This window comes from Rattus norvegicus, chromosome 4 (assembly GCF_021556685.1).
Source record: "Rattus norvegicus strain SHRSP/BbbUtx chromosome 4, alternate assembly SHRSP_T2T, whole genome shotgun sequence".
NCBI lineage: Eukaryota > Metazoa > Chordata > Mammalia > Rodentia > Muridae > Rattus > Rattus norvegicus.
In genome coordinates this window covers 43,787,803-43,811,344 of record NC_141537.1, presented here as the reverse complement: position 1 = coordinate 43,811,344, position 23,542 = coordinate 43,787,803, and the positions used below count along the sequence as shown (strand labels likewise).

Sequence of the window (23,542 nt, the reverse complement as noted above, 5' to 3'; positions counted from 1 at the left end):
ATTTACATTTTTTTGCTTTTTTAAAATTTTACTTATTTTCAGCACCTGTACTTGACCCCTGTACACTCAAAATTTGAGACGGCAAGTCTCAGAAAATGCTAGTTGCAGTTTTTAGCAAACTGTAGATCTCTGCATGTTGCAGACATTCACACATTCCACTGTCCAAATTTGCCTACTTCATGGTTTGACTCTCCTTATAGAATATATTAATTATTCACTGCTTTTATTTATTTTATAGGTTTGTATTATTTAATTAAAGCAGCATTTTTATCCTTACTTTTAATATTATTTAATGACAAAAATGTTTGATGTCTTTTCGGAACTGAGCTCATCAACACATGCAACTTTAAACATCAAGAGTGAAATCTGGAACATCCTGGCCAGAGTAGCTTGGATGCTATCTTAAAAAAGGCCTTGGAGGCAGGCTAGCATAGTTTACAAGCCACCAGACCTATTTATAGGGCTGACTTCTTTTGCAATGTCAACTGTAACCTTACACTTATTTTAAGCCTCAGTATCTCAGCTATCGGCCTCTACCAGCTGTTTTCTCTCATTTGATAAATCAGCGAGACCAATGGAGCCCGCCGAAGTACCCGGTCAGATTAGCAAAGATAACTTTTTAGAAGTTCCTAATCTGTCCGATTCTGTGTGTGAAGATGAAGAAGTTAAAGCGACCTTCAAGCCTGGCTTCTCCCCTCAGCCAAGCAGACGGGGGTCAGAATCTTCTGAAGACTTATATCTCGACACCCCAACCTCAGCTTCCCGGAGAGTTTCCTTTGCTGACAGCCTTGGATTCAGTCTTGTGTCTGTTAAAGAATTTGATTGTTGGGACTTACCAAGTGTTTCAACTGATTTTGACTTAACTAGGGATGTCCTCCACACAGATGAATATATTTTATCTCCACTGTTTGACTTGCCTTCTTCCAAAGAAGAGCTTATGGAACAACTTCAAGTCCAGAAGGCAGTGCTGGAGTCGGCTGAACACCTTCCTGGGTCGACAAGTGTGAAGGGCATCATTCGAGTTCTGAACATTTCTTTTGAGAAGTTAGTGTATGTGCGCATGTCTTTGGACGACTGGCAGACACATTATGACATTTTAGCAGAATATGTTCCTAATTCGTGCGATGGTGAAACTGACCAGTTCTCCTTTAAGATTTCATTGGTTCCACCTTATCAAATGGACGGCGGTAAAGTGGAGTTTTGCATACGCTATGAAACTTCTGTTGGTACATTTTGGTCAAATAATAATGGGACAAATTATATATTGGTTTGTCAAAAGAAAACAAAGGAGCCAGAGCCTGTAGTAAAGCCACTGGAAGAAGGTCCTAGTAGACAAATAAAAGGCTGCTTAAAGGTAAAATCAAGGTGAGCTCATGCTTTACATACTGTAATGTTTGTAAAACGTAGTTATTTTATATGATACAAGAATTAACAATGAAACAGAAAAAATGTGTTTCTTGTTCATAAAAATAAGTGTGCCCGATTTAGCAGGTTAATACTGCATAAACAATAGCATTGTCATATTCTTAATTAAGAGAAATTCATGTATAATACAGTAGTAGGTGTTGTGTATACTGTTTGCTTTCAAACCCTGAATTAGAGGCTCATTTATGAAATTATTTTATTTAGAATACATTAATGTTTCTTAAATGCCCATACTTCACCCTGAAAGATACTTAATCTATATAAAATTGTATTTCAATATGTACCTGCAGCTCAGAAATTTGTAGATTTTCAATAGCTGCAATGTAGATTGTAATTGTGTAATGGGTTATATAAAGACATTTGGAGTAATGAATACCAGGTTAAATCATAAGAGAAATTTATTCAATAATGAACTAACAAGAAGACAATTGTGAGTGAAGTAAACATTGCACTTAAAACTTCATAATCATATCGAGTGTACATTATGGAACACAAATTAGCATAATTTAGTAAAAGTAAGTGGAGCAGAATAATAAAAAAAAAAAATGACCCAGATAGAAAGAAGGCTATTCAGCTATGGCGATGAGAGTTTTGGGACATGACCCCTCATTAGTAACCCAGCTCGTCTGTTAATGTTGAAATATAGAAGTAGCCTTCAGCTCACTCTGTAGTACAGAGCTGGCTAATTTCCATGACAGTAGGTCAGCAGATAAAACACGCAGGAACAGTTAGATCCCTGTTTGCTCCTCCCCACCTCACAAAGGAACAGCCCCCCTTGCTCTTCTAGCCGCAGGCAAGCATTATTCTCTGAGTGATCGTCCTAAGGATCCCCAAACAAATAATTTAATCACTTCACCAGAAACACTTTAATACGATGAAGAGGAAACTATAAAGAATGAAAACGCGCAGATTCCAAGTACAAAAGAGAAACTTTCAGAAATTACTTTGAGAAGATATTAATAAATTTATGTTTTAATGGATAAAGAATTAAACAGTAATTAACAGACATGTTGATCTAGTGGATTCATGAATTAGGCTAACATAGGTTAATGCAATTTAAATATATAAAATAATACACTTTTAATTTTATGTCCATGCCCTTTGAAAGGAGCTTAGTCTACTTTATTTGTTATTCCATCTTTCTTACTTCAAATGAAACTTCCTTAACTTGTAATTTATATTATTAAAAGAGAAAACATGTTTATAACCTCTATATATGCTAAAATAAAACTTAGATGTCTGTGATAATACTCAGTAACATTATCTACAAATTAAAAAAAATAATAATTCAAAGAAATTCAAACTAACCTCCGAACAAAAAAAAATCTAGGTATTTTCAAAACTTTATTGAACGCTTTTACACCATGCAGCCAGGTGCTTGCTGGACATGTTAGGGCAAGCAGAATTTAAGAAAGGTAAGAATATTTGGCTAAACAAGCAGTTTATTTTTTTAATCTCAGTACATGTTTCTACGAGTTAAAAATCCAGCTTCAAAATGTCAAACAGTACATTCTGAACCGAGTTCAGAAATTTTTTTGTGGGATAGAATACATCTCACTTGCTACCAGAGTAAACAGGGGGCAGCTGATAGGCCCGGCTGAATTATAATTATGGACTCTAGCCACGGTGTCTTTGGAATATATATATATATACATATATATATATATATGTATATATATATATATATATTCACATATACCTTTGTATTCAGAACAGTAATCATCAGTTCAGAGCAGACACCACTCAGCTTTTAATATTGCTTTGGAAGAAAAAAAAAGCTGAGAAAAACCGAACTACAAAATGGTCTGAAGGCCTGTAAAGTTTCCTAATGAGTTATGAAAATGGAAAAACCTCTTTCCTTCAAAACCACAAATACATTTTCTGTACAACTATAACTTAAAAATGACCAACATAATTCAAACCACATTTTGAAGAAAGCATTTGCCTCTGGGGGAGACTTTCTGTGCTGAGTTTCAGTCCAACATGAATTTTTACATCTGATTTATATACCACTCAAGGTGGAGTGTATAAGGAAATCCTGACAGATCCTCGGAACAGCATGTGCCATAATAGAATATTTATACAGCTTTTCCATGATATAATTTATATGCAATGGGCTTTCAAATATTCCTAAAACTCACACAAGAGAGCATTATCAAATTTCTAAATGAGTAGTGCAGTTGGATTTCATTGGGAAAGATTTGGTTGGGAATAAAGAAGGATCCCTCATTAGGATTATTTTACAAAATGCAACCAAGGTTAAAATAAACTAATCGTCATTTGATAAAAGGTAATAGCTTCAAAATATCCTTCCCATAAACAAAAGAGTTGTAAGGTCTGTTACAACAATTCTACACTCCCTACACTGTTTGATTTGGCGACATTTCTTTCATGAGATAACATAAACAAAAATATGCATGAATTTGTGTTTCTTACCTTCAGGTAGATTAAGAATAAAGAGTGTGCAAAACAAGTCAGAGTTAAAATGAAAATTAGGATGACCTAGTGAGCAGAGTAACAAATAACTTCAATCACTCTTAATATGAATGCTAATTTGCTCTCGGTGTCTGTGAGACTGTGTCAATAATCCCTTCTGATAAGTATAGGGCAAACTGCATGCACACGTATGGTGAGGCAAGATTCCTCTTATGCCAATCTCCCACACAGGCTAGATATTTCCAATATAGACATTTTTCTCAGGTTAGAGATTCTAAATGTCATTTTTGGTATAGTGTCTCTGTTTTCACTCGAGGCTTATTATTCCATGTGATCTGAAGTATCTAGAGAGAAAGAAAATCAGAGCTAGTTACTAATAGGCATGGGACTGCAAGTGACTCAGAGTATCTAATATCAGCGAAAGGCATGCCTCGTGATGTATTTGTTCAGTGTCCCCACACATGCGGCAATCAGGTATGTGTTATTTAACAAACTGAGCAATGTACAGATACATGTAAGTTAAAAATGGAATGCAGATGCAGTATGCTTGGAAAGTTAAATGCATTTGAGTTTGCGTTCCAGCTCTCCTATAGAGTATACATGTGGACTGGGGCAAATTAGATTGGCTTCCCTCTCGGTTAATTGTGAGTAGCATAGAGTATTGGGAATATTCATGACATTTCCATTATATGCATGTGTGTGTGTGTGTGTGCGTGTCTGTGTACGTGTGTGTATTGGCATAGTTTCCAGTTCTTAGGAATTTACTAGGAAATTATTAGAAGTTACAGTGAGCTGCTTTAAACAATCCAAAACTAACTTCAGCTTGAGGAATCTGTAAAACCTATACTAAGGCCCCACATTGCAACCTTTTAATTTCAGGGCTCATGGACATTCAGGTGGAAAACGTTCCTCTGTGTCTCGCAAGGTTTTATTCAATGAGAAAACTTAACGTTTCAATTTTCCTGAGATATGTTTGACCTTACAATTTGCGTGTCTTTGGGAAGAGAACTTAGTAACTGCTACAATTTCTGTATTTAATAGACGAAAACTAAATTTCTATTTTTTTTTAGAAACGTTTTGGGTGAGGGTTGCTGTGTGTCACAGTACGCATGAAAAAAGTTAAAGGACAACTTACACTAGCCAGTTCTCCCCTTCCTCCATCTGGGTTCCTGGGATTGAATTGAAGAGATCAGGTTTGGCAGAAAGATTTTAAAGACCAATTAGCTACCTCTCCGGCTGCAAAAGACCATTCTTGAAGAAGTAAAAGAGACATTATTTTGGGCATTGAATGAATTCACTTTTTAATTTGAGTAAAAATAAATAAAAATAAAGGGTACATATGTTATATATCTGTGTGATAGGCATCTTGCTAGTTTTCTTAAGAGATCAGCTTACTTACCTGCCTCATGGGGATATTATGAAGGCCAGTATGAAAATTAAACAATCTTGCATCTTTAAAGATTCAAAATAACACATACAAGTTAGGCATCTGAAGCTCTCATAATTGTCACCATCATTAACAATCTTCAGCAGATAACTAATATCCTGACCCTTAGTCTTTCAGTTTTTCTCTCCTGACATCAAACATTTGGTGTCCAGATCCCCCAGCAAATCAACTGTGTAAATTCAGGGCGAGTGTGTCAGGCTCTATGTTATTAAGCAGCAGTAACAAACTGGTAAAGGAGACAAAAATATGGGGCCTATGAATATCTGCAGAAACTCTGGAGAAGCAGAGCAGAGTGGACAGAGAGGAGTGTGGGAGAAGAGGACAAAGAACCAAAAAATCCAATCCCATAAGCTGTGGGTATGTGGAAGCCACAGATTAAATAAATAATATATATTTGTGAGATGGATTTTAGATTGCAAAGTTAGAAAAGTGGCTTCACTAGAATTTTTTTTTCCACACCACCTGTCTGATGTGTGTTCTCCGCTATATACAAGATGACCTCACCTGTTTTTTCTTTATTTTATTAAGTGAAATCAATGTATTATTCTAACTAAAGAAATAGTTTGTATAGGTGTTGAATGGTATTTATGACTTGGCCAGGTGAATGCAAATAAAACCCTCAAGTGGCCTTAATGCCAAGAAAAGAATGGCTGGTCTTCACTTTTCTTCATACTTAAGGTATGGAACTAGGCACATGAAGGAAAAGGAGAGAGAAATCTTTTCTAAAGTGTGGTTTTAAGAATAGAGAACATTTATCTTTCAAAACAATAAAATCATGAAAACGAGGCCAAGAAAAGCACTAGAAAAAAGGGTATGAGCTCAAACCACGGTGTATGTTCCAGTCACAGCCACTGGACTGTGAGACTTCCTTAATTTACACATCCCACATAGTCTGCGATCCTGGAACTAGTCCAAAGCCGTGTAAATAGCTCCACGAGGCCTCTGGGACCTAATGTGTTCCATACAGAGCTCATTTTGAATACATACTAATTGTGGAAGCTGGGCCTGTTTAAGGGGAGGGACCTCTGGCAAGACCACATGGAAACATAAAACACAGCTGCACAGGTCCCTCAAGAGGGTGCCGAGAGCTGCCAGCTGCTTGACAGTGAGAGGCCAACCTGCTGACCGTCCTTGGAGACCCACCAAAGTTCCATGGCTTCCTAATGTTGTGGAAATCTGTACCCTTATAAGCCTAGACTGCTATTGCATGGGGGTGAAGCTTTCTGTCAGAAGAAAGGAGTAGGGGTTGTTCTGTGGTATCATCCTATCTCTAGTAGAAGGAATCATAGTTGAAGCCATATTTCTAGTACCTGTGCTGAGTCCCCCTGAGTCCATCTCCTTCACTGAAGCCTATCTACAGCCTGTCAGGTTAGAGAGAACAGCAGAACTACGTACCGGATCCCTTACTATCCACCAAAATATGGTGGTCCAGAGCCAACTCCAGATGGATATGACTCCAGTGTCCTGTTGGACTTAAAAGATACACTGCATTCTGATACTTTGCTCTTCTGATGTTGCCTCAAATGTGTATGCATGTGTGTGTGTGTGCGCACATACACATACTTGTCTTCTCCCTCAAGTACAAACTCATGTTTCATAAGGGTTGTCATGTACTTACTGAGATCAGATAGATACACAGTTCCCTTTGAGTTTCAATAAGATAACGCAAATGAATTTTAAAGTCCAAACTGTTGTGGGGAGCAAGGCATATTTACATGGATAATTGTGGCAAAGGTTGGTTCCTGGAATAGTCTTCTGGATTCTAAAACCAGTAAAGTACAATGCAAAGTAAATTCTGTCTTTGTCTCTAGTTACTATTTGAACTTGGAGAAGCTGTATCATACCTCTGTTTTATTGACATAAAATTGGAGTAATAATTACTGCTTGGCAAAGCTGCAATAGCAAACAAATTAACTCACACACGTATGCACCAACTCCAAGCTGCTGACACTTGGAGATATTCCAAACTGTAGTCTCAACCGCAGTGTGATAAATTCCAGAGTTGACCATGTTGAATGTGGCCAGCTCTGTGCCTAGGGTAAGTGGGGAAATGCTTTGTCTCTCATTATCATTCCTTCTGCCACCACGCAAGGTAATATAGTTTCTAAAATTCGTCACCTCCAATAAGCTCTTGACACTAACCAGCAAACTGCAAAATTGTGCTTTTGTAGAAAAGTGACTTTCAAATCTCAGACACCCTTGTGTGTGTGTGTGTGTGTGTGTGTGTGTGTGTGTGTGTGTGTGTGTATAAGCATTTTTGGAAATTGGAATCAAAGTAATTTTTAAAATGAGTTATAGCATGGTTTTGAAATCATGGTGCATTTTAAAAGATGCTCTTTGGAACAAAACTCTAGGTATGAAGACTTCACCATGTCATCTACTTATATTCATGATCAGAGAATAAAATTTGTATAATCTGTTATGAATCTTGGCATGTTTGTCACCTGTGTGTTTTAAGGAATGCTCTTTGTCCCACCAACAAAGTACACACATTTTCTCAGAGTTCAAATTTGTCCTGGTTCTTAATTAATATGTACTTATCTGTGATTTCTTTTATTGGATATTTTCTTTATTGACATTTCAAATGTTATTCCCTTTCCTGGTTTCTCCTCTGGAAACCCACTATCCCATCCCCCTTCCTCCTGCTTCTATGAGGATGTTCCCCTATCTACTCACCTACTTCCTCCTGCCTCCCCGTCCTGACATTCCCATACATGGGGCATCAAGCCTTCACAGGACCAAGGGCCTCTCCTCACATTGATGTCTGACAAAGCCACCCTCTGCTACATATGTAGCTGGAGCCATGGGTCCCTCTTTGGTTGGTGGTTTAGTCCCTGGGACCTCTGGGCAGTCTAGTTGGTTGATATTGTTGTTCTTCCTTTGATATTTTTGGAGGGTTAATTATACACCTTTGTGTCTAAAAACAAAATGAAAAATATCCAAATAAATTAATGATTTGGACTGCTATTCTATACTTTTTGTAGAGATCTGTTGTGAATTGGTTCTAATGCTTTGTCTTGGTTTGCCCCTCTCCCACTCCCCACCCCCCAAATCAGGAATTTTCAAGTCTAGACACTGAGGGTCCCACTCTCCAATTGTTTTTTGATTGATTAATAAGGAGCCAATGGCCAATGGTTGGGCAGTGAGAGAGGCGGGACTTCTAGGTTCTCAGGAGAAGAAACACAGGCTGGACAAAGAAAGGATCTCACCAGAGGAAATGGAAATAAGATGGACCCCCACCCCCACCCCTGTAAGGAACAGGAAGGTGTAAACGCAGAAAATATAAATACAAGAAGGATAATGACCCTCAAAAGGGCTGCCCAGAAGTGCATTGAGAAGCAAAGATAAGATGGCTGCCCAGAAGGAGCCAGGGCAACAAGATAAATTATAATTTAAGAGGTGTTAAGTCATGAATGCTGGAGGGAAGAATGTGCTGGTTGCTGGGAGGTTTATAAGTGTTCAGCCATTGAGCTAGTCAAGACTTAGCAAAATTAGGTGTGGTATGTGTGTCTTGCATTTGTGAACCCAGAGATCTCTTGGGCTGGTACAGTGCTCTCTATTTAAATAATTCAGTGCCACAGAGATCAAATGTGTATTCAATAAGTCTTTTCAGTTTGTTTGATAGCCTCTCCTTAATGTCCCTCTGCATTTTAAATGCTGACTATGAGACATATTCAGATTGCAACTACACAAAGAATTCTAATATTGTATAAAAAGATTGTACTGTGTTTGAGTTCTGAGCTTGACTTGATTTTGAAATTGATAGCAGTAATTAAGTTTAAAATAGAACACTCTCAACTTGACACTTCTAAATCTTGTTGAGTAATAAAAGACACAAACACTTGCTTGTCCTTGGACAGCACCAGAGTCCCAATACTAGTGATGGAATTCTGACTTATTTTACGTAATTCAGTCAGGATGAAAGCATACTAACTAACTATAGTATAAGAGAGAAACAGCAACCTCCCATTCTTAAAGATTTTAGTAAATGTCTTTGACTAATTACAAATCATAACATTGCTTAGGTAATGAAATGAAACTTATAAAGCATGTTACTGACATCTGTTTTTGAAGATTAACATTTATAGTTTTATAAACTGCTAACACCAGTTAAGTATTTAAAGTAACCAATAGGAAAATCATATTCAGACACAATAGAAATGGTGTTATTTTCTTTAGCATGACCATATTATGATTTTTTATATAAAGTTATGATCTTCTTTTCTAATATTAATACAAAACTTGATTAATCACTCTTTTTCTCTTCTTCCCTTGGTTTTGTCAATACTGAAGTTTCAAACTGAGGGTCTTCTGCCTGTGCCTGATTGACTCATGCTCTACTGACAAACAGTGTCTTTGGTTTGTAGGACATGATTTCTGAATGATTTTCACTGAGTCAAATTGTAGGAGAATTTGTCTAATTCTATGCTTTCCGGCAGAACAATGCTGAAAATTGCCATGACTTTGTAGTTTCTTCCTAATTATTTTCTGGGAATATTACATTATTCAGTAGCATGTTTGGTAAGAGAGCTCTTTAATTATATGTCTATTCATAATACTTTGCTTTAAATAATTCAGATTTTTTTCTGGCTTTCAGTTGAATCAAACATTGGAATCTCTATGCTTTTTCTTTCCACGTGGAAAGGTTTAATGAGAGTAGAGTAGAGGAAGAGAGGAAAGGAGGCTGGACATGGGCACATGGGGAGGGGAATGGGTAGACAAGAGACAGGGAAGGGGGCAAGAGAAGCGAAGAACAAAGAGAGCAAGAGAGGTGGAATCTCTATGAATACACTTTAAATTTAAGCAGATATAGTTTTTACCATTGATTTCTGATTTCTGTATTAATGTCTTCAATAATTTTAGATATTTTCCTTGGGGTATGAGCTATTAAACTTGTAACCTGGCTTAGTTTAGTGTCAAAGAAAAAAAGAACCCTTTAACCCATCAACTGGTTAATGTCTGAATGACACCATTACAAGGAAATTGCTTTCCCAGATCGAAGGTTTCGTGGCATTACATGGGTGAGTGGTGGCCGGTAAAGGAGGTTTCCCAAGCCTGCAGTCTGTCATTAAGTTATCAATGAGTAGCATTGCTATGATGGCATGTCTGCGCAGCACAGAGAAGGCTTCTGTTCATGACATTAGAAGATAAAGGAACCTCAGACGATCACTTAGTTCACAGTCTACACCAAAACAGCTGTACGAGAATAACTTAAGCCTCTTAGAAAATAAATGGGGAAGAGGTTAGAATGATAATTATGCTGGCTTATACATAACCCCATTTTTAAAATAAAATTTCATTTGACGTAATTATACAAGTAAGATGTCGAAGACTATTTCAAATAAATTGTGAAACTCCAAAGCTTTGTAGAGGAGCTTCCATATATGGCTTCCATATACCATTGCATGAAGTCAATACTCTATTTACAAGCAGAGATCATTTGAAAGTATATATAAAATATCCTCAATTCTCCACTGTTTATATATGTGTGACTTCGTGTATGCACATATATTTACAATGACCTCTCCAAATTGTTAACAATTTTGCTGGAGTCTTATATTTCTCTATTATAACATCCTGGTCAAGGCTAAAATTTGTAAACCAGACTAACTTTCAGACAATCATAATAATACAGAAGTCAATGTATCTTTTTACATGGCTTACAAATGTGTTTCTACAAGTATCTTGGTGCTACTTTGGACTTGGCCACATTATAAGGCTTATTTATTCTTGTCATTAGTTCTCATACTTTCTGTAACATGTATTGTGCCCTGCTCACAGGGTACAATGAAAACAACTTTCCTCAACTAAAAGACTTGTATTGGGCTAATACATTTGACACAACTTATTTTGGAAATAAACCACATTAGCATGTACCTGCTTAGTTTATTATTTTTGTATTTGCCGGCAAAAGTCCCTTCCAGACAGCCTTGTTTGCAAGTTGAGTCAGTATATTGACAATAGGGCATTTTAAGTAGGCCCTGTACAAGATGTTTTTTTTTCAAAATTCCTCATGTATATTATAATTTATAAATTTTACATTTTAATGTATGTTTTTATTCCTCTGTATAAAATGCAAAAGGATTTCATTGCCATGCATTTCATTAAATCCGTTTTCAAAAACCATCATTTACTACTTCATTCAGGATGACCAAAAAACAAAATACCACAACGCTACATTTTGATGGTCGTAAGTGGGAGGCTGGGGGCCAAATGTTTAGACTAACGTAGTTAAATTACCAAACTATACTCCTTTAACCCTGCAAGCAGCTTATTATAGATATAGACGAAGAATCTGTAACTCAGGTTTCTCAATATAATCCTTCACAAAGCTAGGTTTACAGCCGGTCCTAATTATGTTCCCCTCCATGGTAACCACTGCCTTTCTAAATGTACTAAGAATATTAAATCTCAATTAGGTAATGGGCCATAAATGTTCTGGAATATATATATTTAGAAAGTTCCTCAAAGTTTATAAATACAAAGCAGTGACTATGCTCAAACTGTTGTAGCAATAGGGATGTTACGGAGCAAGTTTTATCAGTGCATTATGAGTTCAATAATCCCTATTAGAGTATCCCATTTCTCCTGAAAGCACAGACATCTACCTATCATTTTTTGTGTATCCATGGTAATGAATATGATGGTTGCTATAATACCCTAAGTTTTGGGAAGTTTGGGAACTTAGTTAACACAGAATAATGAAATGAAAATCCAGGAACAAAGTAGCGACTAGGCTCATTATATGCACAAATAGAAAGTTCTAACAGACATCAATTACTAGAAGAAATTAATTGTAGAATCTTCAGTCATTTGAGAACTATTTTCTGAACACATTGTTCCAGTATTGTCTTAAGCACAGTGGATACATCAGTGGAAGACACCAACCTTGTTCTCCTGTAGCTCCTATTTTAATGGATAAGAAACTGATAGAGATAATAAACAAAAGATTGATACAAGATCTTAGTAGATGGATGCAACTATGTAAGTAGAAAGGTTCCATCCTCAAGAAAGCTGTCCAGCATTGTCGTACGGTCACATGGTCATTGTGAGTCTTTATTGACAAGGAAGGCAAGAAGAGTCTTGTTGACGAATTTTAAGGTTAAGAGTGATGGAGAAAGACCTTGATGTTTTACAGCCTTCTATGGATATTCATGTTTATTTCCTTCAGGGATGATTCCTGCCCAACAGTTTGGAAGCACAAAGGAAGGGGAGCTGGACAGACAAGGATAAGCACAGGAATTGATTTCTTGTCTTGTCTGACACCAAACTCTCTTCAAATCCTATAGCAATTCTGTTTGAATGAAGATGGAGTGGTTAGGGTTAGTGTGACCAAAGAAGAAATTCCACAACTCAGTTTTCTTTTTAAAATTTCTAAATTACCACATATCATTATTTGTTTTCATAATGCTTTGTCTTGGATATGGGCTATGGTTTCTATACCCAGTAGACAAGTTTGTGTAAATTGGCTTTTGTGAGGAAAATATTTTCTACAAATCAGTGTAACATGAATAGAAATCAAGCTAACAATTGAAAAGTGAATATGAAGGATAGCATGTCTCTTCACTCATGTACTATATTGGGAAAATAAAGACAAAAATAAATGTATTTACTTATATGTTTATGTGAAATATGCCCTTAGACATGATAAAAAGCCCACAAATTAAACTATCAGCATTATCCATGAATTTGAGTTCTCCTGCATGTTCTGCCTTTTTAAAGAACAGTCACCTCATCCCCATTATTTTTAGCTCCAGACTCTAATTGTTTCTTTTATGGGGTCTAGGCCTATAGTGTCCTTGGTAATATGCTTCATGATGCTTGCATTTACAGTAATTGTTTGGCAGTTTGCCACTGAGTACAACAACTAGAAATACTTGGCTAGGCCAGCTTCAAGTCTTCATAAACACGGTCAATTTTCTAAGCAGCAATAGTCAACACAACTGATGGCAATCTTTTACAATCACGTATTTCACAGTGGGGAACCAGATGCATTGTTTCCTTACTGTAGAAAAAACACAAGAAATATGAAGGAACTGAGGTATGGGTGTGTAATTTCTATGAGCATTTAAAATTAATGTTTAATGGATCTGATTATACCAGAAAAAGAATATATCCACAATTTGTATCAACACTAGTGCATTTGGTTATCTTTAGTGCTTTCCTCAATGCTCTTCTCTAAATAAACCTGCAGTAGCAAGTGAGTTTTACTAGGGGTTAATTTTATCCTAGTTACACCATCTTTTGTAAAAACTAGTGTAGACTAGCACTAACCAATGTGTCTCTAAACTGAATACCCTGAGAAAATAGAACAGTTAGGTATCCACACTCAGGTTCTGCTAGGAAGATTCTGATTTAGATGGTCTGGGTCAAGTTCTAGGTTCAAGGAAAGTTTTAAAGTTTTCAAGATGACTCTGGTATATGGAAGATTGAACAGAAAGGAAAGAAATGATAGGAATGCAATTGAGTTGTAATTTTAAATATATCCTAAATCTGTTATTAGTTATCATATCCTGAAAATGAAATAAGACTGTTTAACCTAGGGTAATCAAAAATTCAAATGATATGAAACTTTGGAAAAATGTCACCTGAACAGTTTCTATGCATCTGTAGCTGCACCACTAAGGTTCATGGGCGAGGAATACACTTTGTATTTATTAATGATATTTTGTCTGTTCAATGTGTTGGAGAAAAGAGCATATTTCCTTTCAGGAACAATGGAGCACTATGTAGCATGGTGAAGTAAATGTCAATTTAGAAATAAACTTCTTTTTTTTAATGTTCTTTAAGTTTATTTTTTATATTGGCTATTTCAAATTTACATTTCAAATGTTATCCCTTTTCCTGGTTTCCCGTCCAATCCCTTTCCCATTTCCCTTACCCCTGCTTCTATGAGGGTGTTCCTCCATCCACTTACAGCTCCCTGCCTCCCCACCCCGACATTCCCCTACACTGGGGCATCCAATCTTGGCAGGACCAAGAGCGTCTCCTCCCATTGATGTCCAACAAGGCCATCCTCTGCTACATATGCAGTTGGAGCCATGGATCTGTCCATGTGTACTCTGTAGATGGTGGTTTAGACCCTGGTAGCTCTGGTTGGTTGGTGTTGTTCTTATGGGGTTGCAAATCCCTTCTGCTCCTCCAATACTTTCTCTAAATCCTCCAACAGGGACCTGGTTCTCAGTTAAATGGTTAGCTGCAAGAGTCTGCCTCTGCATTTGTCATTCTCTGGCAGAGCCTCTCAGGAGACAGCTATATCAGGCTCCTGTCAGCATGCACCTCTTCGCATCAGCAATAGTGACTGGGTTTGGTGACTGTATATGGTCTGGATTCCCAGGTGGGGCAGTCTCTGGATGTCCTTTTTCCTTCAGTCTCTGCTCCAAACTTTGTCTTTGTATTTCCTCCTATAAATATTTTTGTTCCTCCTTCTAAGTACTGAGGAATCTGAACTTTGGTTATCGTTCTCCTTGAGCTTTATGTGATCTGTGGATTGTATATTGGGTAATCTGACCTTTGTGGCTAATATCTACTTAACAGTGAGTGCATACCATTTGTATTTTTTTTTGTGATTGGTTATGTCATTGTCACTCAGAATATTTTCCAGTTCCATCCATTTGCCTAAGAATTTCATGAAATCATTGTTTTTAATAGCTGAGTAGTAGTACACTGTGTAGAAGTACCACATTTTCTGTATCCATTCTTCTGTTGAGGGACATCTGGGTTCTTTCCAGCTTCTGGCTATTATAAATAAAACTGCTATAAACATAGTGGAGCATGTAGCTTTGTTACATGTTTGAGCATCATTTGGGTATATGCCCAGGAGTGGTGTAGCTGGGAGCTTAGGTAGTGCAATGTCCAATTTTCTGAGGAACCTCCAGACTGATTTCTGGAGTGGTTTTACTAGCATACAATCCCACCAACAATGGAGGAGTTTTCCTTTTTTTCCAAATCCCCGACACCATCTGTTGTCACTTGAGTTTTTATCTTAGTCATTCTGACTGGTGTGAAATGGAATCTCAGGTTATTTTTTTTTGATTTGCATTTCCCTGATGACTAAGGATGTTAAACATTTCTTTAGGTGCTTCTCAGCCATTTGATATTTCTCAACTGAGGATTTTTTGTTTAGTTCTGTACCCCATTTTTAATAGGGTTATTTGATTCTCTAGAGTCTAACTTCTTAATTTCTTTGTATATATTGGATATTAGTCCTCTATAGGATGAAGGATTGATAAAGATCTTTTTCCAATCTGTTGGTTGCCATTTTCTCCTAATGACAGTGTCCTTTGCCTTACAGAAGCTTTGCAGTTTTATGAGATCCCATTTGTCGATTCTTGATCTTAGAGCATAAGCCATTGGTGTTTGGTTCAGGAAACTTTCCCCAGTGCTCATGTGTTCCAGATGCTTCCCCACTTTTTCTTCTATTAGTTTGAGTGTATCTGGTTTTATGTGGAGGTCCTTGATCCACTTGGACTTAAGCTTTGTACAGGGTGATAAGAATGGGTCGATTTGCATTCTTCTACATGCTGACCTCCAGTTGAACCAGCACCATTTGTTGAAAATGCTATCTTTGTTTCCACTGCATATCTTTAGCTCCTTTGTTAAAGATCAAGTGACCATAGGTGTGGGTTCATTTCTGGGTCTTCAATTCTATTCCATTGGGCTACCTGCCTGTCTCTTTACCCATACCATACAGTTTTTATCACTATTGCTCTGTAATTCTGCTTGAGGTCAGGGATGGTGGTTTCCCGAGAAGTTCTTTTATTGTTGAGAATAGTTTTCACTATACTGGTTTTCTTTCTTATTCCAAATGAATTTTACAAATTTCTCTTTTCAACTCTATGAACATTTAAGTTGGAATTTTGATGAGAATTGGATTAAATCTACAGATTGCTTTTGACAAAATGGCCATTTTTACAATATTAATTCTGCCAATTCATGAGCATGGTAGATCTTTTCATCTTCTGAGATCTTCTTAAATATCTTTCTTCAGAGACTTGAAGTTCTTGCATTACAGATCTTTCCCTTGCTTGGTTAGAGTCACACCAAGGTATTTTATATTACTAAGGACTATTGTGAAAGGTGTTATTTCATTAATTTCTTTCTCAGCCTGTTTGTCCCTTGAGTAGAAGACTACTAATTTGACTGAGTTAATTTTATATCCAGCCACTTTGCTGAAGTTGTTTATCATGTTTAGGAGTTCTCTGGTGGAATTTTTGGGGGTCACTTAAGTATACTGTCATACCATCTGCAAACAGTGATATTTTTTTTTCGGAGCTGGGGACCGAACCCAGGGCCTTGCGCTTCCTAGGTAAGCGCTCTGCCACTGAGCTAAATCCCTAGCCCGATATTTTGACTTCTTCCTTTCCAATTTGTATCCCTTTGATCTCCTTTTCTTATCTGATTGCTCTGGCTAGGACTTCGAGTCCTATATTGAGTAGGTAGGGAGAAAGTGGACAGCCTTGTCTAGTCCCTGATTTTAGTGGGATTGTTTCAAGTTTCTCTCCATTTAACTTGATGTTGGCTACTGGTTTGCTGTATATTGCTTTTACTATGTTTAAGTATGGGTCTTGAATTCCTGATCTTTCCAAGACTTTTAGGATGAAGGCATGTTGAATTTTGTCAAATGCTTTCTCAGGATCTAATGAGATGATCATGTGTGTTTTTTTTAATTTGAGTTTGTTTATATAGTGCATTATATTGATAGATTTCCATATATTGAACCATCCCTGCATCCCTGGTATGAAGCCTACTTGATCCATAATGATAAAGGGAACATCTAAGGACTGTTTTTCATCTTAAAGACACTGAAGAGTTAAAGGCCGATAGTAGGACACCTTGGTAAGAGGGGAAACTATGAACTAAGTTCTGTTTAGAGAATAAAGCTAGTGAGATGCTAAAAGTTGTCTGAGCAGTCAGAAATGTGCAGTCAGCAGTGTCAATTATGTAAGTTCCGATTACGCTATATCTTCAGTTGATAGTAATGGATCTGGAATCTTGCCTTTCTATAGTGTTAAATAACCTTCATTTCTTTGACCAATTTTATGTGACAAGAATGGCGGTGCAATCCATGAGGGGAAGGATTTGCAGTCACACATCCTTTCTGAAGAACGTGATCATGGGAACTAGTCTATGCTTCAAAAACCAGGAAGCTCCATTGGCAGTCCTAGTCTTTTTCAGGGAGGGCTTTTAGGGAATGTAGGATCATCCCAATCTGTACCCTTGATCTGTTATATACTATATTGATATTATTTATCTAAGTAGAGGAGACCAATAAAATCTTCCCCACAATCTGCTTCCTGTGCTTTCAATGCATGGACTATGTCTGAGTGGCATATTCTTGCATCACCACAGTAACCTAGGGATCTCAGATGAAATGTTTCCTCCCTAGTAAAACCTTTCCTCCTAGCTACTGCACTTACTGAAATTACAAATTTTTTAGCAGTTATTTTTATGCTTTGGTGTGTGTGTGTGTGTGTGTGTGTGTGTGTGTGTGTGTGTAGATGTGCAGGTATGCAGTTGTGCAAGCATGCATTCTTCTTGCACATAGGAAGTCTGTGTGTTGTGTATCATTGTGTGTACATGTGGAATCCTAGGGAGGGCCTGAGATGCATTATCTTAGCACACTCTCTGCCTCATTCCCTTGACACGGGGTCTTTCACTGAACCTAGAACTAGGGAGGCAGCCAGCAAGCCTTTGTAGTCCTGTTGCCCTTTTCACAATACCAGGGTTACTACAGGTGTGCAGACAAAGCCAGAATCATATACAGTAGAGATTTTAATGTGGGTCCACATGCTCTCATAGTAAGCACTCTGACTTGAGGAAATCTTGCCCATCCCTGAAAGGGATTTTGGAAATGCCAGTTTGGGTTTGTCTTTCATTAGATTTGAAACTTTATGAAGACATAATCAGTTCCATGTCTGCCTGGTGGTTCAATTTCAAGACTACTGTCCAGCATGTGCTAAATTTTCTTGTAACAAATGCATTTCTAATTTTATGTAGCATTATTAAGAACATTCAATATTAGTATTAAGTTCTTTTAAAAACCACCCATAGACTTAGTTACAAGGATGACTGCACATTCTGGACTGCACTACTCAAAGTATGTAGGTGAGATCTTTATTGACGCAACTCCATCTCGTGGAAACTTGCCTCTTTCACCGAAAAAGAACAATTTCACATGTGTTTCTGTAGCATTTATATCTTATTTCTTAAGCAACATATTGCTATTTTGAAGATTTCAAACCATACTCTGACTCAGCTTTCTTTATTTCATTTTCTTAAGTTTTCTTCATAATGAAAACCACTCTGTACAGAGTGGAACCCAAAGCTTTCAGCTGGTGATCTATCTTCACAGGATCAACTCCATCCTGTGAGGATCACTCTAAAGCCTCCTGTAATACAGACAATGCAATAGTGTCCGATTTGTCCTCTCCTTGAATTTCCTCTCTTAAGTTTACATGTCCAGATACATAAATTCTAAATCTGCATTTCTATTCTCCAGTCTGGGACCTAAACAAGAAAAGAAATAGGTGTTTTCTGGCATTTAATGAAATGGTGTTTAGTATTGGAATGCCTTCCAGGATATGAAGTATAATTTGCTGCAGTGATAATTACTCTAATAAACATTAGTTACATTAAAATAATATTATTTTCTGGTAAACAGCTTGAATAAAATAAAACTGATGTAAAAATCTATTCAAGGTAGTGAGAACCTAATTTAATTTTGTATGACTAATTTAGTATCATGATACATATTTTATGATAGATTACCGAAGACTTCTGTGGACACATCATAAGAGGGTATAGCATGTGGAGTTTACCAATTGAAAACTAACAGTCTGTCCCCTGAAATTTTGCAGAAAATAGAAGCAAAGTATATTGCTTCCCTTCCACATATTAAAAATCCACATTCTTTTCTGTTTTACAAGATTGCATTGTACTTTGAATTAGCAGAAAGTGAAGAAAGGCAGAATATAAGATCTCAGATGAAAAGCACGTGAAAAGCTACAAAGGCTAGCCCGAGACTTTCCCATAGGTTCAAAGAGAATGTTAATGTAGAACTATGTCCTTGATGCCCGTTGTAAACAAATATTTGTTCAAAGACTGATATAATTTTAGATACTGTTGGAATATAGGTAGTAATTTTACTCTATTGGCATATATGTAAAATTCCAAACCAATAATACCATTCATGGTTTGCTTGCTGTGGCTGGACACTGTGTGCTATGTATTCATTTACTTGTTAAGTTTAGCATATTAGCTTGGATACTTACTCTTGATTGAGCTCCTAGTGCCTGCTTTCTTACACACTTCATTGAGCTTTTGTCTGCTCTGATCTCTTGTTCTTAACCGAGTCCACACTACTTGCTTCATCCACTTCCACTACAAATTATGCAATGGTTGGTTTCATTTTAGAAGGCTGCTTTTTTTTTTTGAGTGCTTTCTCCACTTTGCTATGTTGTAAGTCAAAAACCAATTAGACACTGGAAAAAATATAAAATCATATTTTATACTAAACTTTGACTGATTTAGTCAAAATGCTTCAAGTGGTTTGTACATTTCAACCTGGCTTAAATCAAAGAAGAGGGGGCAAAGAGGAGGAGGTGTTTGAATAGGAACTGGTAATCTCACATAAGCACAGATTCTTTTGTGAAGAAATCTGACACAGAAGATTGAAGGGAAAAAAGTAGTTCACAGAAGGTGTGGGTGAGGGGATGGTAAAAAAAAATGTAACACAAAACATGGACATTTGAGAGGTATGCTTCATTGCTTTGCATCGATGATTTGCATATTAAGAAGTCAGGAGCCTTCACATTAATGAATCCCTAACTAGTTTCTGACACAATAGACTGATATGTCCCTGGAGGAGTCATTATGGTCTATCATGTCAATGATCCACATATTAATGACTCTCTAACAGGCTCATCAACAGGTAGCCTAAATAGGTTCCCATTGAGTTCTTTTACATTTGCTTTTTAAATGTATCTTTTCTTCCCTTCCTTTTGTAATACTATTGTGAAGAATTGACAAAAAGGCCCATTAAGATAATTTTAATGTGTGACTTAAGTTCACAAAAGCATTAAATTTAGAAATGGTGCCTTAAGACTAACCCGGACTGCCTAAAAAAAGTTTCTAAATGCAGTTGAAAACAAAACTAGTTTGATAAGGGAGCACTTATTTGGATTTTAATATGAACCATCTTGTCTAATTTACTCAGTTCCTGACTGTCTTGATACACTAATCTTTGATGTGTTTAGTACTAGTAGAAGAATTAGTTTGAAAGTATGATTTTAAAATGAAATGACTGGAATATGGAATTAAATTCCAGAAGACTATAACATACAAGCTATGAAACATTTATTTAAACTGAAACAATAATTAATAGTAAAAATAATTTTAAAATATATAGAAAATTCTAGAAATAGTTGATTTAGTAATAGGCTGAATATCTCATGATCTGAAAGAATGACTTCATAACTTTAAATAAACTTTAAATAAAAGTTCAACAGCAAGATTCCTAGTATCTTAAAATGTCTTGGGACACTTTATCTAATTAATTATAATTATTATATTAAAAAATTTGTTGATTCTTTAAAACAAACATGGAGTCTATGATGTACTGTAATATACTGAGGAATTGGAGTGGTTGGAGAGATGGATAAGAAGTTAGGAATATCAGCTATATTTCCAGAAAACTCTCGTTCAATTCCCAACATTATCATAACAGCTAAGGACAGGCCATTACTTTAAGATCTGAAACCCTCTTCTAGCTTTGCTTCCAAAGGCATCAGTAAAAGGAGAAGAGAGAATAAAGAGAGAGAGGTGGGAAGAGTAAGAGAAGAAAGGTGATAGGAGATAAGAGAGAGAGGAGAGAGAGGAGAAGAGAGAGAGGAGAGATAGGAGAGAGAGAGGAGTGGGAGTAGAGGGAGGCGAGGGAGGAGAGAAGAAAGCATGTGCATAGGAGTGAAGGACAACCAGTATTTTCTTAAATGTATTAGCACCTCTTTATAGAGAAAGGTTCTCTTATCCATGCAAGTTATACATGCAAGAACAATGTCCTTACACATTATAAACACATAAGTAAATAAAAACAATGAAGAGTTGCTCTACTAATACTTTTGTTGAATAATGAACTATTTTACTTGGCTTACTGTAGGCAAGAGAAATAGTGATACATGTTTGAAATTCTTTGTCAGAATCCAAGATTGAGAGAAAAGCTGGGAAATTTTAGTATTTTGTTCCTTATTAAATAGACTAAAATAAACAACCTGAAAGAGAACGGACATCAGAATGTTGGGGAATGAAGGACCTCAGCATTTCAGGTGAGTTGTACCAGGTCACTACTCTGACCTCATACAGAACCCTAAGTATTCTTGGTTGTCCACATATGGAATTAGCTAAATGCAAAATAGCTAGGCACAACTGTAGGGGGATTTTTTTCTTTAATCATTTGATGTGGGAAGACCCACTTTTAGTCTAGATCTTTGAATGTGAAAGGATCTGCCTTTCATACAGATCTTTGAGGTGAAAGGGTGTACCTTTAATATGAGCCACACCTTCTGGTGGCAGTCCATGTGAAATGAATGGAAGACAAAACCTCCGTCTTTGTGTGCCCATCTTTGCAGCAAGCCCATTCTTTCATTAGTATTAATGCCCACCTCGTCAAGATTCTAGTACATACTGAAGACCAGCTGAGACTCCCAACCTAGTGGACTGAACTACTACTGGAATCTTGGCCTTTCCCTTGGTAGAGAGTCATTAAACTAAGTGGACCTAAGCGTGTAAGCAACTCTAATAAATTTCATCATATATATATATATATATATATATATATATATATATATACACACACACATATATACCTATACCATATACACACATATACATATAAACATATATATATGTATATATATATGGTTTCTTAAACCATATATATGTGTATTACAAATATTATAACTATGTATAAATATAATATATAAATGTATTTTTTCAATATATAGTATCCCATAGTCAAGATAGTAGAGAGAATGAGCAGGTGCATAAGAGTAGAGGACAGGGGTTGGGGATTTAGCTCAGTGGTAGAGCACTTGCCTAACAAGCACAGGGCCCTGGGTTCAGTCCCCAGCTCCGAAAAAAAAAGAAAAGAAAAAAAAAGAGTAGAGGACAGAAGTCATCAGGTGTCCTTTTTGAGGTCCTCTTCATTTTACTTTTGAGATAGGATCTCTCATTAGACCTGGATCTCACCAGTGGGTTAGATTGACTAGCTTGCGAGAACTGCATTCCTCATGTCTCTGCTTTATCAGATCTGGGATATCAGGGCCCATTACACTGGATTTTGTATATTTGTGTTAAACATCTGAACTCACAGCCCATATTCAGTGCTTTGCCCACCGAGACAATTCTTAGTCCCCAAACCAATGTACATAACCAACCAAATAACTTACATGATAACTGTGAACACTATAGATTTTATTGGGAAAACTACATATTTAGAGAGGCTTTTTAATATGCGTCCTGACATATATAGCTCATTCAGCTTTAACTCTGCTGAAATCTGTTTTTTTGTAGAACAAAAAAAAAATGATAAAAAAGTATGAAGGGAGTTTTAGTTGGAATGTATTAATTTTGGGAAAACATACATATTAACATTCCAAAAATACTTTTGAAAGACAGAGGCAGTTGTTATCTCTTAGGAATTAGATTGTGGGAGATTTTGAAGAATGAGCAATCGAACTTTGGAGACAGCAAGGGTTTCAGCTGGACAGTCACTAGTTTCCTGACATCTACCTGTGTCATGGGTGTAATTATGTCCTTTAAGAACTTAGATAAAGTAAAGACCTTAGGGCAGTAAGTTTGAGAGTTTTTTTCCCCAGACAACTTGCTGATATACATTCTTCAGTTGTTCAGGACCCATCACCTAAAGACATTTACATTTCTCGCCATAAAATATAATTGGCAGGTGGTAGCAGAGAAGTCCCTTAAGCCAGGTTTATCTATAGTCTTCTTCCACTTAAAATTCATGAATTCTGCTTGTAATTACATCACATTCCCAAGAAACCTACAATGTTTTTTAGTCCACATCTCAACTTCCAAGATTCTACTTAATGATGTACTAGACCCTCCTCAGTCAGTGCCTTGAGAAGTGCACATCACTTCTGTCAATATGTGTGATGCTTGAGTCCATGACAGAATAGTAAAATGTAAGATGTCCTTTCTGCTGTGGAGAGGAGCTAG

General features: G+C 36.7%; 1 protein-coding gene across 1 annotated transcript in view; it reads left to right on the top strand.

The window, feature by feature from the left end:
* The first annotated feature begins 514 nt into the window (after positions 1-514).
* Ppp1r3a (protein phosphatase 1, regulatory subunit 3A) overlaps positions 515-23,542 on the top strand; it is a 40,594-nt gene continuing 17,566 nt past the window's right edge. Inside the window, 1 exon segment of the mRNA NM_001109222.1 lies at positions 515-1,365. Coding sequence (NP_001102692.1) covers positions 575-1,365 — 791 coding nt within the window. The 5' untranslated portion in view covers positions 515-574.